This window comes from Haliaeetus albicilla, chromosome 1, assembly GCF_947461875.1.
Source record: "Haliaeetus albicilla chromosome 1, bHalAlb1.1, whole genome shotgun sequence".
Classification (NCBI taxonomy): Eukaryota; Metazoa; Chordata; class Aves; order Accipitriformes; family Accipitridae; genus Haliaeetus; species Haliaeetus albicilla.
This window is the reverse complement of record NC_091483.1, coordinates 59895298-59910323: the sequence shown is the minus strand read 5'-3', so window position 1 is coordinate 59910323 and position 15026 is coordinate 59895298. Positions and strand designations below refer to the sequence as shown.

Genomic DNA, 15026 nt, shown 5'->3' with positions numbered 1-15026 from the left:
TCTTCTTGTTTTTGGAAAGCCTTGTTTAATACTGAGGTTGATTGAAGAAGAAACTATTGATCAATTAAGATTTTTTCTAGTCAATTACAAATGAAATTTCCTAAAAAAAATACGGTTTAAGGCAACATTTTAATAACTCACTGTTGGAATACTTTAATGTCCTCCCATAGGTCCCAGTAAATGCACTATTTCATTGTAGCTTCTTCTGGAGCTAATGAAATTTCCTGTTCGACACTACCAGTCAAATATTGTCTGTTTTAATTACTCCTGCAGTAATTCACCAGCTTTTCATTTACAAACTTCCTTTAGTGTGGTTGGTGGTAGTAATATACCATGATACTTTCTTCGTAATCTTTTGTACTTCGTTTTGTGTTTCATCTTTGCACATGAGAGTTTTGTATAATGCATTTTTTGATCGTTTTGGATTGTAGGGATGCTCTGCTCTCTAGGATTGAAGTGCTGCCACGTGAAGCCAAAGAGCTGAGTATAAATGAATGAATCTGCTGTACAAATTCCATCTCAGTCCGTTGTTCCTATTGGCCTCATCCTTTCTTGAGTAGTGTAAGTGTGTGGTGGGTTGACCCTGGCTGGATGCCAGGTGCCCACTGTCCTGGTTTCAGCTGGGGTAGAGTTAACTGTCTTCCTAGTAGCTGGTACAGTGCTGTGTTTTGACTTCAGTATGTGAAGAATGTTGATAACACTGATGTTTTCAGTTGTTGCTCAGTAGTGTTTAGACTATAGTCAAGGATTTTTCAGCTTCTCATGCCCAGCCAGGGCACCTGACCCAAACTGGCCAACAGTGTATTCCATACCATGTGACATCCCATCTAGTTTAGGAACTGGGAAGTGGGGGGCAGGGATTCGTGGCTCGGGGACTGGCTGGGTGTCGGTCGGCGGGTGGTGAGCAATTGCCCTGCACATCATTTGTACATTCCAATCCTTTTATTACTACTGTTGTCATTTTATTAGTGTTATCATTATCATTATTAGTTTCTTCTTTTCTGTTCTATTAAATCGTTCTTATCTCAACCCAGGAGTTTTACTTCTTTTCCTGATTTTCTCCCCCATCCCACTGGATGGGGGGGGAGTGAGTGAGCGGCTGCGTGGTGCTTAGTTGCTGGCTGGGGTTAAACCACGACACCCACCAAAGCCGCTCTATCACTCCCCCTCCTCAGCTGGACAGGGGAGAGAAAATATAACAAAGGGCTTGTGGGTCGAGATAAGAACAGGGAGAGATCGCTCAACCAATTACCATCACAGGCAAAACAGACTCGACTTGGGGAAAATTAACTTAATTATTGCCAAATCAACCAGAGTAGGGTAATGAGAAATAAAACCAAATCTCAAAACACCTTCTCTCCACCCCTCCCTTTTTCCCGGACACAGCTTCACTCCCAGATTCTTTACGTACCTCTCCAGCAGCGCAGGGGGATTGGGAATGGGGGTTGTGATCAGTCCATCACACGTTGTCTCTGCTGCTTTATCCTCTTCAGGGGCAGGACTCCTCACACTCTTCCCCTGCTCCAGCATGGGGTCCCTCCCACAGGAGACAGTCCTCCACGAACTGCTCCAGCGTGGGTCCCTTCCACGGGCTGCAGTCCTTCAGGCACAGACTGCTCCAGCGTGGGTCCCCCACGGGGTCACAAGTCCTGCCAGAAAACCTGCTCCATGGGCTCCTCTGTTCACAGATCCACAGGTCCTGCCAGGAGCCTGCTCCAGCGCGGGCTTCCCATGGGGTCACAGCCTCCTTCAGGCAACCACCTGCTCCAGCGTGGGGTCCTCTCTGGGCTGCAGGTGGATGTCTGCTCCATCGTGGAGCTTCATGGTCTGCAGGGGGACAGCCTGCCTCACCATGGTCTTCACCATGGGCTGCAGGGGAATCTCTGCTCCAGTGCCCGGAGCATCTCCTCATCCTCCTGCTTCCCTGATCTTGGTGTCTGCAGGGTTGTTTCTCTTACATGTTCTCACTCCTCTCTCCGGCTGCCATTACTGTGCCCACTGCAACTTTTTTTGCCTTCTTAAATCTGTTATCCCAGAGGCACTACCACTGTCACTGATGGGCTTGGCCTTGGCCGGGGGCGGGTCCGCCTTGGAGCCGGCTGGCACTGGCTCTGTCGGACATGGGGGAAGCTTCCAGTAGCTTTTCACAGAAGCCAGCCCTGTAACCGCCCCCGCTACCAAAACCTTGCCACACAAACCCAATACAAAGTGGTGGGAGCATCAGAGCAGTGCTTTTGACGTATGCATGGATGCATTAGTACATTTGTGCAACATTTCCATCTGCTTCATGAGCAGTTTCATCTGCAGCTCATTACCTTGCAGAAGTTCTTACAAGCACCGGAAAGCTGGTGGCTTTCTCAGTGAAGTACACTGTTTCTGGAGGAATACTTAGTTTGGACCCACAGACTTGTAGGAGTGCATTGCGCAGAAGAGTAATTCTGAAAGGTAGTCCAAGTATGAACTTTAAATGGAAAATAACCTGTGTATTGATAAAATATAATAATAGTTATTCGGTCAACTTGTCCAATCCTGAACCTTAAAGAGTAGAAGTGTGGTAGGCTTGTAGAAGTACCACGTATGGAGGTAGAATTTTATATGGAAGCTGCAGGGAATGGAGCAACATATTTGAAAGGAGTACAGGTCAAATGTGGAATAGGAGTCAACAAGAGCTGACAAGGTTGGCAGATGAACAGGGAAGCAATCTTTCAGTGTGTGCTGAAGTGTTCAGGTCCTGCTTAAGTGCACTTACTAATCTCATAAAAGTTTTGAAGGCTGCACATTACTTGGATTTTAACACATGGCAGTTTGATTCAGTGGAATGTGAGCTCCCAGTTATGTTCAGTTGAATTGCTCTACTATTTATCTTTGCTTTCTCTGCTGTCCTCTGGGTCATTTGTGCATAATAATGAAATACTCATTTTGTTGTTACAGTATTTCTACTGTTGTCTGTTCTGGATTTGGAAGCCGGATGGCATGTCTGTTGATCACCTTGTTGTATATTCATGGACATGGGTTAGTGTTGACTTACCAAATGTCTGGTTTTTTACTTTGCTTTGAGGGATTACCTGCACATCCCACCTCCCCGCCCTCCTTTACCAGCCAAACAGCTGATGCAACTCTGCAAACTTTAGACAGGCCACCTGAGCAGTTAAACAGGTTCATTTTGGTTTTTATACATCCTGCCACATGCCAGCATGGAGGTGGGAGGGAAGGCCGGTTGTGAATGTGTTGCGCTTTATCAGACTAGACTTTAGACTTTCTGTTAAATGTCCACAAGTGATAAGAAGAAAGGAAGAAAGAAAGAAAGAAAAAAGAAAAGATAGAAAAGGAGCACCAATTTGGAAGGCAAAATCAAGCCTAGGACTCTTCCACAGAGGAATTAAGAGGTAGGGTTGATAATCATAATTGTTCAGCCTATAAAATTTTGTAACCTTTCTGTTTTCTTTTATAGCCTTAAGCATTGTGAGTTAAATTTCTTTTAGTATATACTGATCTTACTGGGTTAGTAATAGACAAGAGATTTTCAGCCTAAATGGAAGCAGGACCATGGTCTTGAGTAATTAATGCTTTGCAGTCGTTCAGGTGTTGCCACAGTTTGATCACTGGAGAATGATAAGGGAGTAACATTTCCAATAAATTAGAAGGTGATCTTTTGTTAAGTTGGTACTTGAAGACCAATCCACAAAATTTGCACTGAGAAAGTAGAATGTATATGGTAAAGACAGGAAGATTCTAGGCATTGGATATGTTCATTCTTGCTTTAGGAATGCAATGTGTTTAATCCATTTCCTTGCATGTGTTTTGCCAGCCTGTTTTCTGGGGCAAGTAGGTAACCATAAACCATCCCTGTAGATAGTCTGGTATTTTCTAACACATATGTGCATATATAAATATCTAAAACCAGAATACATACCTGACTCTAAAAGAGATTCATAAACCACTGAGAGGATGTGTAGGGTGAGAAGAGATTTGTTTCCCCCAAGATGTGTGTGCATTCTATATTGGATGCTATGAGAATGTAACAAGAAGTGAATAGACTACAGATAGCGTACAGTAGATGTGGGTGTTCCTATCTGTATCACTTTTACTTTTTGCATTGATGTTTGGTGACTGTTTTCATTAATTCCTCTTTCTTATGGTGGTGTTGTTTTGTGCATGTAATGCAGCCTTAGAGGAAATTAACAACTTTCCTTGAAGATGGGTTTTTTATTTTTTTTAAGTTTATTATTTTATTCAAGCAAATTAAGTTAGTTCTACCAGCATTATCCTTAAGAGCATTTCCCTTATAAAGTTGTCTTAATATGCACTAAGAAAAATTGGGATGAAAGCTACTGTATGTAGTCACTCTACATAAAAAATGTACAGAACACTGTTGACAGTATAGTATGTGCATCAGAAACAACAATCAAATCAAAATAATCTTCCTTTCATTGTCAACGAAGTTGAGAATTATCAAGTGTGTGTTTCTTCTCCACCTGGTGACATTTACCTAACCTCTTTTATAATGGCAGATCTTAGCCCACAGAAGTCTTTCCATGTACCTGTAAAGAAAAAGATTAAATTAATGTTTCCCAGTTTCTTTTAAGGGATATAATATTTCTTCATTGTATTGATGTTTTTCATAACCAGCTCTATTTCTGAATGCATCTGTCAGGGTTTCCTACTTCTCTTTGTAACAAATTGTGATTGCCATTGAAGTGTTGAATTTTTGTCCTTTGCCTAATTCTCATTCCCATGAAGTTTGTTGTTCTCTGAAATGCTGTAGATACCTGAAGTGTGGCTATCCACACTTATATCCAGAGTGCAAATTTGTAAAGGTTTAATTTGTTCTGCTAGCTGAAAATGTTGCATTTATTCTTATATGTATATTTTAGCCCTTGAATTTAACTGTGATAACAAGCAAATAAATGTTGTATAAGGAAACAGGTGGTATTTGGACGCACCCTATTTGTCTCTGACTCCTTGAGAGGAAAAGATTGACAGTGGCAAAACTTAGAAAAGCAGAAGCCAACAGCTGTGAACGTTTCCATTCTTACTTAGTCATCTGAGCTCAGTTGTGTGAGTGCCTTTGAACAAACAAGAAAAGAATAGCTGCATATGAACCGTGTGAGTCAATATATGGTAGCATTCTGAGCAGAATTTGAAGGGGTGAAAACCTGCATATTTTGTTAGTTTTTAGAGATGAAATGTGTGTGTTTAATTCAAAATCCTTATCACTATGCTAGGCAATGATAAAGAAATGGACCACTGAGCTACCTTCAGAATAATTGTTTCAGGAATGCCTCTTCTCCAGGAGCTATTTGAAATAGCATGCACAGATGTACTTCTCCTTGGCTGGAGAGTCCTGGGAATGGTTTTTGTTGCACTGATTTTAAAGCATTTTCTTGCATGTATAACTGGTCAGCTTGTCCTCGGGGAGACAATTCACAGCCATTCTGTTTGGCAGAAGAAGTGCTGTTGCGATGGCTTTCCATTTGGGATTTGGTAGGAAGAGATGGGTGGTTTTGACCGTTCATTTTAAAGGTGGTGAATTGAGTAATTTGTCTTCTAGGTACAGGTTATATCAAAGACTACTGAGTCGTCAAAGCAGCTGTATAAAACAACAAAATTAAGTGATACTATAGCAGGGGTTAAGAAAACAAAGTGTAGAAACTTATGCTTCTTATGTTGAGAACTTGATTAAAAACAATGCTGTTTACCCTTTGTCCAAAAAGAAAAGATTTTTCAATTTGCCTGAGACTTTTTGTAATTTTCCCTTATTTTTTTTAGTGTTTTCAGTCTTCTTAGAATTACCTTGCATGCTTGACAAAAAGATACATTTTGTGTTAGACTAGCTAAAGCTAAAAGAAAAAGTGCAGAAGGTTATGGTATGGTTAAAAATTAGAAGTGAGAGCAAACACGTCTTAGGTGCCTGTCTCCTTTCTGCATGTTTACTTTAAGAACTGGTAATAATCCCATTGTATGGCCTTAGGGGGTGTTGTGTTTGTGCAGCTAAGGGTGTGTGTTTTCTTTGTTAAACACAGTTTAGAGATTATTCTTTAAATTATGTGGGTGCTATATTTGATTTGATCTGCTATTTGAATAATGCCAGGTTTCAGCTGTAGGTTGTATTTTTTGCAATTTCTCAAACTTGCCTTTGCCTTTTAGTTCTGTCGTTGTAAAGCTGTAATTAGCAAGCCATGGTCTTGGTGTACGGTACAATGTTTTTACCAGGTTATAGAAAAAAAAAAGTTCCAGGCTTTGGCCCACATGATTCTTACGCAGAAGCAGCTTGTAAATCTGCTTGAAACTGTCATTTGGGAAACCTTGCTTGGTATTACCTCCTATATATGTGTGTATATGTGTGCGTGTGTAGATATGTATGTATATATTTGCAAGCTTTCAAAATGTGTCCCTTCACTCGCCTATTCATGAAATGTTAAGTAGTTCACAACAGCTTCTCTCTTTTAAAGATTACCCCGAATTGGGAGAACTTCCACCCAGATCCCCACTGGAACCAGTGTGTGAAGATGGCCCTTTTGGGCCACTGAAAGAAGAAAGGAAACGAACACCCCGTGAGCTTCGCGAGTTGTGGAAAAAAGCCATTATTCAGCAGATACTGCTCCTCAGAATGGAGAAGGAAAACCAGAAGTTACAAGGTTGGTGAAGTTCTTGATTACACCCTACTGCAATACAAGTTCACTCTTTGGCTTGCTCTGTGGCCTTGGCAGTGGTTTGGAACAAGCCTTAATGAAACATTTTAGGAACATACAGGTAAATCAGTTTAGCAGCATCTCCCTCAGCTCTCATTAGTGTAGGTGACAAGTTAGACTTATTTTTTTATCACTTCACCTTATTACTTGTTGGCTTGATCTTAATTGGTACTCTTTTAGTTTTACCATGTCTGGGGTTTTTTAGTCTGCTGTCTAGAAGCTCTGACAAGGAATTAAGCACAATCACTATCATGAACTGAATTCTCTTCTACATTCGCATCCATAGGTCATTGTCTATGTATTGGTCATAGCAACGTCCTGTTTAGCCAGTCTTGAAGTTGAATTGAAGTTCTTTAGGTGCTGGTTGTGGAGTTGAAACTATGGGTGTCTGCAGTAGCACACACACTGTGCAAGCAAGGTTTGTATAGAGTAATAATGACTTAGATCAGTCAGAAGGGTGATGAGAAGGAGCTGGAGAAACTGGAATTTGCATTTGTTCTTAACCAAAATTTTTTTGTGGATGAATGCATAGCTGCAACAAATCCGTTCTGGTGGCAATTTTTACATATAAAATGCAGCTGATTAAGAATACACATTATATTGTGGCAGCTGCATACAGAATCACAAGTGATTGCCCTTGAGAGCTGTTCCTTTGAAGAGATGAATGATGAGGACAGAAATGTTTATCTGGATGATTTTAGATGTTCAGGAAGGGAGCAGGCACCTGGATCCTCAAGAGGTGAGGTACCTGGCATGAAAATAAGCAATTCTTCTTTGCCTTTGTGTAAACTTGAGGAAGGATTGTCTTCCAGGAAGAAGAACTGTGTAGAGAAAGGGCCCAGCCATGTGGAAAGGTCAGTATACCAATCATGAAATCCTTCTTTAAACTTGGGCTAAGACTCCTGACTAGAAGGAGAAGACATCTCTCTGAGATGTTGTATATGGCCTCCCAGAACACTTAGTCCACCTGTAGGCTATTTGCTCCTAGTAGTACAGCTCTCCTATTTCAACCCTGATATCTGAAGAACACCTGATACCTGAATTTCATAAGAACCCTACAGGTGACAGGCGTGTTCCCAGTGAATGTACTTGCTAATCCAGTAAAATAAAATACAGCAGTGGATACCAGGTATACAATTCCCTTGGCTAAGGGGCCAAGACCTGGAGAAAGAGGTACTGAGAGCAATGATTTATACAATCCCTTCAGCTTAGAGCAGTGCTGTCATAAATAAGCTTCTATCAAGTCATTCTGTAACTTGGAATTTTTATGGAACCTAGCATTTAGAAATCAATTTTCTCTGTTTTGTATATTTATATTCCTGATTTTTTTTTTCAAATCCTCTTGTATTCAAGTTATCGGAATCTACAGCCTGCAGTCAAGTTTTTGGCAACTGCAGGACATTAATATCCATAAAAATTTTAACAAGTTTAATCAGATGCTCCAATTTTGTCTGCCCAAAAGAAACAATTGCAAAACCGTCACAAATTCACTAAGATGAGCATGTCTAAAGCTAGTTATTGAATGAATGAGACGGGTGTTGGCATGATTGAAGATCCAGGCTGTGCAGTATGCACCATGGAGTAAGGAAGTTGTCCTAGGTAGCTGCTGCATTAAGAGCTCAGATGGTGAGACAATACTTGAAAAAAACAGATGACTATGCTGCAGTGAGCACAGCTTTGTAATGTAATGCCACATGTTCTGATGCTTTGGGAAGCAAAACCAAATATTTTACATGCAGTAATAATTCTCAGAGTACTACTGTGTAATACTGAACAAAATATTAAATGTACAGTATGTTGCATCTTTACTGATAATGCTTAAGTGTGATATTGGGAATTGGGTAGTGTCAGTATCTAAGCTTGTTGATAAAGACATTTTCTCTCCTCAGTCCTTACATGTCATTCCCACTGTCACATTTTTGCACATGGCATAAGAAAATTGAATAAAGCAGAAAAGTCTGAAAAGACTGGAAAGTTGCCAAGCACCAGAAAACTCTTGTTTGCAAAAGGCGGAACATTGAAAGATTTCTCTGAGTTTGTTTTCATACAAGCTGAAACTTAAATGCCATTTATACGTTATGTCCATACAATGCTACCTGTGTTTTAAGGATTTTTTTTAATATTCTAATATATAAATATGTTGTATTTGACCTGAAGAAAATGTGAAGAAGTTGACAAAGAATTTAGATACACAATCATTTTCAGTGTGGACACACAAGTCAGTGCTTGTATTTACATGGATCTATGGTTAAACACTGAATATAATCTACAGGGAAAAATCAAAAGCAACAAGAAACCAAGAATAAAAAAACCCTAAGGAGTAAAATTAAGCTACAGGTGTCTGTATCAGGATGGGTAAAGCATGTGTCAGTACATGTCAGCCAAAATAATGTTTTAAAATGAAATACACTACTTTGAAGTGAAAAGTCAAAAACTAAATTAGAAAATGTCAAAAATAAAAACTATGAGGTCCAGATCTTGCAAACATTTAGATAACATCATAACTCACATGAATAACCTGACTGAATGAAATCATTAACATGTGAAAGCAACTACAGGATAAGGAAGTAAGGTGGACCCTTCCCAAATATAAACAGTTCTTTTCTTTTTCCATGTTTTAAATCTAGAATCTTGTTTTAGCCAGTGGGAGTACAGGACAAGCTAACCCTTTGCGACTTTTAGAATTTGATAATCTAATAAACCTTAATTGCAGATACAGATCTCAGAACAAGATGAGCTTAGTGTGTTGGCTATTTTAGTGCCATTGTGGGCCATGTAAATTTCAAGTGATTTTTAATGATTTAGTAAATTTATATAAACAAGTTGAACATACAAACAATGGAGAGTTAAACTAACAAAAGATAACATCATTTTAACATAGATTGTCTCAAGACTGTAATGCATAGGAGTGTGATTTTGTGAGTTCATACTGTGAAATCATTAAAACTAGCAGTAGGCTTATGATGTGTGGCAGAATGTCCTCAAAATGAGAGTATCTTGTTAGCATTACAGTAACGCATCATCACAACAATCAAGTACTGTGAATACATCATGGCAACTTAATTAAAAACCATGGTTACTTCATGATACACTATTTCATAAACACGGTTCCAAATCATGTTATTTGTAATTTGCTCAGTGGGTGTTATTGAGAAGTATTTTTAAATTTTTGTTTAATACTATAGAACATTTTCAGTCCTTTATGTCTTTTGAACCTGTGCTCTGCTCATTTTTGCAAGTAGAGAGCTGCTGACCATATCCCAGGGCTCTTGTCATGGAACTAGGTGTGTTGAGTACTCAGCCACATTACAGCCCAAATATCCATGTTGTTAAATTCTCCATAGACTTACCACAGTTTGTCACTCCTTAGTGCTCCATTTGTAGCTTCATCTCAGTTTCCTTATAGCATTTTCTTTCAGCATTTCATGGCTTTTAGGAATAGATGTCTGACGTTTCTCTATCTCATCTGTACTACACCTTTTTTCTCTATCTGAGCTGAAAGACCTCTTCTGTTTTTTCAGTCTTGCGAACTGCACAAATTCATCCACTGTCCCAAAAGGTGCTTTGTTATTTAGTTTACATGAATGCCATTAATAAACCCTTTTTTCCAGGTACATTCTAGTACTAAAATGCCCCTGCAGAAACAAAACTTAAAAGCTTTGCCAGGAGTCCCTTGAAATTCTCACTCCGCTTCTAAACTTCGGAATTAACACTCGGCTACAGAATTCATTTTAATTTTTGCCATGGTTCTTTGATGCTTTCCCAGCTATTGATTAATTTTTTTTAATCCGTTATAGATAACACATGAAGATACGGTGCAATATTCTTATAAATTATAATCTGAGAAGATCACCAGTACTAGAATGCGCCTCTGCTCCAGGAGTTCTGATGGTCTAAAATGTCTTACTTAAGACTGAGTTATGCATTGCATTGACCCTTGTTCTGATATCTTCAGTGGAGTCTTTGAGAGCCTCATGTATATATAGTGTTTATAGTCTTATTTGTGTTCAAGGTTCTGAAGTTTTCTATACTTGAACTTCCCTTTTTATGTAGTATATAAAAATGGACATGTGAATGTTCACCTTTAATTTTTTTACTTTGTCATCATTATTATTATTATTATTATTATTATTATGGAGCTGTATGCATAAGAAATAGATTACTGTATTGGGTTTGTGGTTTTATTTGGTGTGGGTCTGCTGTACTAATTGTTTTTCAGAGCTGTTAGGAAAATGTTGTGGTTTTTTTCATTAGTCATCACCTGTAAGGAACTTAATTTAACAGGCCAAACACAGTTAATATTACATATAATATCTTAAAAAAAACCACAAAACCAACAACCAAACAAAACCAAAACACCCCACAATCACAAAAATTTAGATATGTAATATTTCAGAATTAATAAGGTTTAATTTTAGGTGGGTTGCATGATGAAGTTCTAAGTTCTATTAATCCGTTTTACAAAGAATAAACAATATTAACTGGCGCATTCATGATACCACTTTCTAGCTTCAGAAAACAATTTGCAGAACAGACGTCTGAAACTTGACTATGAAGAAATCACACCATGCTTGAAAGATGTAACTTTGATTTGGGAAAAAATGTTGAGTACACCTGGAAGGTCAAAGATTAAATTTGATGTGGAAAAAATACATTCTGCTGTTGGGCAAGGTAAGCACAGTTTGTTATTTTGAGTTGTTGAAATGCATGTAAATTGTATTAGATAAGGAATAGGGTGACTTCTTAAGCACTCCTTATAACCAGATTCTCACTAGAGCTGTTCCTCAGGTTGCTGACTAAACAAGTAACAATGTTCAGTATCTTCATGGTTGTGTATGGAATTAACAGTCCCTTTCAGCGGTACTTGGTATTCATTTTTTAATAACATTTGTCCCTACAGGAGAGCTGTACGGTACTTCAATGCATTACAATTGTTGCAATCTGATTTTATAAATTCAAAGTTATAATTAAAGAAAAAAGCCTGGATAATGCCAAAGAAATGACTGTGTAAATAACTGAAGAAACTGTCTGCACTATTATCTGGAAATTCGCTGTTCCAGCCTGGGTAGTATGTGTGTATACAAACAGTATCCATGGATATCTCTGTAGAACTGCCTTTTATTTTTTGAGTTCAACAACACATTGTACCTGCAAACACCACTTACAGTCTTCCTCACAACTGCAGGCTGAGCAACCAGCCCCTCTCTCCACTGCATCAGAAGTAATATAACCTAAGGTTGTTTTATAAATATTCTAAGAAATTGGGTTATTACTCAATGTTATTTGTGCCATGGTTGGACCCAAAGGCCTTACGCTGAGTGCTCTATGTAGCTGATGGTGAAGATGGCTACTCCAAGGAGGTTTTTATAGTTCTATTGCACCTGCCTATATGCAAATATTCAAGCAAGTTAAACCAAATTGTCCATTTAAGATGACTAGGTAAGTGTAGATTCCTAACAATATCAAATGCCCCAAGCACAAATCTCTGCAGAGTAAAGAAAGCTCATTATCACGGGTTTCCTTCCATTCATGTAGGTAAAGGGCTCTGTCCAGTCAGTATTTGAGCATGAGAAAAACTTGGTTTGCTTGATAGTCCAGTGATGCTGGCCTCTGTTGGAGTTCAAAATAAAACTTAAAAAACTTGGAGTGATGCAAAATAAGTAAATAAAGCCCTGCTTAGTGGATTGCTAATAAAAAGCACGTGCAAATAGCCAGTAGAAGGGGAAATTAACCCTAGCTCTTGATGCTATTATTATGCTCTGCTCTCTAGACCTAAGTTGTGTCAGAGTTCTTAGAGTGATGTCAAATTTCATACATATGCATTTAAATTGAGTTTAGCAAGTTCTAGTTTAGACCAAAACCATTAAAAATAACTTGAGTTAGCAAGGCAAACAGGTAAGAAATGCAGGTTTCAATAAGCATGGGGCTTAAATTAGGATAACAAACATATAGTGTTGACCTATAATGTACACTGTAGTACATGTTTAAATATAGTGCATCTTTCATTTAGGAAGTAGTAAACTGAATACTTTATTTTACATGTACGATGCAGCATACAGAGATAAATTTAATATCTGACTACTTCCTTAAAGGGAATTTTAGTTAATTTGTAGTTTTGCAGCTGTAAATGTGCACTGTTAAGCCAGTGCTACCCTATGTGACACATTCAACCTTACTGAAGCTAAAGAGATTTTGGATGTGTATCTGAAAAAGAGAACCTGGCTCATTCAGTGTCTGAAACAGCACTTTCCCTCACTATTTCGTGTTGGAGACTTTTTGATAATTGGGTTTAAGTTCCCTAAAGTAATTTACAGAAATGTTCTCTAAATACCCTTGGGATGTGGATTCAAATATTATACATTTCTACTAGCATTTCATTTTCAAGCAATTGTCTCTGGATTATGATAGTGTAATAAAAATGAGTATTGCAGAGATAAATTCATATCCTTTTGTGCTTAGATGAGAGAAGGGAGTGAAATTGCTTTAATATGTTTTGTTATCTTTCCATGTAAGTTGTATGCTTGAGTCAATTTTGATTTCTCCAATTGTTGTTGTCATCCATATGTTACATACGTACCAAAACAAAAAAAGCAGTCCAAAAAACTTTAAGCCGTAAGTTACTTCAAACTGTAATATATGATTCCAATACATCATGGATTAGACGGAATACTTTCGCAAAGAATAGTGTATTGATTTCTTGTGTAGATGATTTAATAGTGCCAGTCTTGTGCTGAATAAAGTATGCGTGTAACAATAACCTTTCTGTTACTTTGAGAGCTTTGTGTGTAGATACTAATGAAGGCTACCATTACCTATGTGAAATAGTTAAGTAGTATCGTCCTTTTTTATAAAGAAAGAAATTCAAGCTTTAGAACATTTTTATGTGTACCAGTCATTCAGCAAACCAATAGCAAAACTAGAAATACAAAACTTGCTTTCTGATTATGTGCCTTCTGTTGTAGTCTCTAGATCACATCTCATTTGTTCTTGTTTATACTTTTGGTATGTGTGTATCCTACCTTCCTAAAACTTACTCTTAACAACAGTGTCAGTGCTATATTAATGAAAAATGTTAATTAGTTCCATTGCAGTGCTTTATTGTGTACTTTACATGGAAAAATGGGATATAAGCATATGCCATGGTTTAAGAAAATTAACTCTATCCCAGCTGAAACCAGGACAGCATATAACTTTTCAGAGGCAAGTATTGCAATTTTTGCTGCCTCTTCTGGTACTTCTGAGACTGGATGTAAGCAGTAACCTTAGACTTAGACAGCTCACCCTGTTTCTAACTTAAATCTCTCCTGTTAAGATGCTGATGTCTTTCATTGGTTGAGGAAGTATAAGCACTGTAGTTTGATCTGCTTCTATGGTCTACTGGAGATAGCAGATACAGATCTAGCAGATAGGGATCTGCTTGCATATCTAGCAGATACAGATCTTCAGTTCCTCAATCCTGTTAACTCAACTATAGCTGAACCCTCAGTATGAGTACAAATTACTGTTTTAATGACTTTCTTCTCTCAGGAGTACCACGTCACCACCGTGGGGAGATCTGGAAGTTTCTAGCAGAGCAATACCACCTTAAACACCAGTTTCCGAGTAAACAACCACCAAAGGACACACCTTATAAAGAACTCCTAAAACAACTAACTTCTCAACAACATGCAATACTTATTGACCTAGGTAAGTACAGTAGTGGTCTGAAATTAAAATAAGGGGTTTATGATCTCTGGAAGAGAATTAAATAAAAGAGGGTAACACACAAAAAGCCTCTCACCATTTAATAATAGGTTGTTGGTAAGAACTGCTGTTAATCTGGTATAAGTGAGAACTATTACTTGACACCATTAGGAAAATGCAAAATCTGCAGTTCAAGCACAGAGATCCTTTGAAACTTGTGGTAATAAGAGGTTGCTAGATGTAACTGTAACGCATCTGTATTTCAGATACTGACAGTGAACTCCACAGGCACATGGAATACAAATTGTCAAGAAAGGAAGTCAATATTTAAGTGCAGACTGTTGAATCATGTGCTATTCATTCCTGATGTCCAGTGTTTGCTGTCTCCGTTAAACACTTCTACTTGAAATAATGCATAAGTTTTGCTCTTTGCTTTTTTTTCTTTTTTTTAATGGATAGCTGCTAGCAGTTGGTATTTTTACTTGCATTAAAACAATTATGAAAAAAGGTCTTTTTAATAATACTTTTTAAAAAGGCTCTTTTTAAGGAAGGTTATTCACGCTGCCTAATTTTAAGCAGTAGCTGCCTCCTGATTTAGGGACCATGAATTGGTCTGTGGAGGTGCATATACTATAGTCCATTGAGTTTAGC

The 15026-nt window shown here is 38.2% G+C and overlaps 1 protein-coding gene across 11 annotated transcripts in view; it reads left to right on the top strand.

Annotated features, from left to right (window-relative positions):
- Positions 1–15026, top strand: part of TBC1D1 (TBC1 domain family member 1) — a 119837-nt gene that overhangs the window by 85915 nt on the left and 18896 nt on the right. For all 11 annotated transcript variants that reach the window (XM_069791906.1, XM_069791960.1, XM_069791935.1 and 8 more), the window contains 3 exons: positions 6453–6638; positions 11202–11363; positions 14220–14378. In XM_069791906.1, the coding sequence (XP_069648007.1) occupies positions 6453–6638; positions 11202–11363; positions 14220–14378 (507 nt within the window). The remainder of the gene's footprint in view (positions 1–6452; positions 6639–11201; positions 11364–14219; positions 14379–15026) is intronic.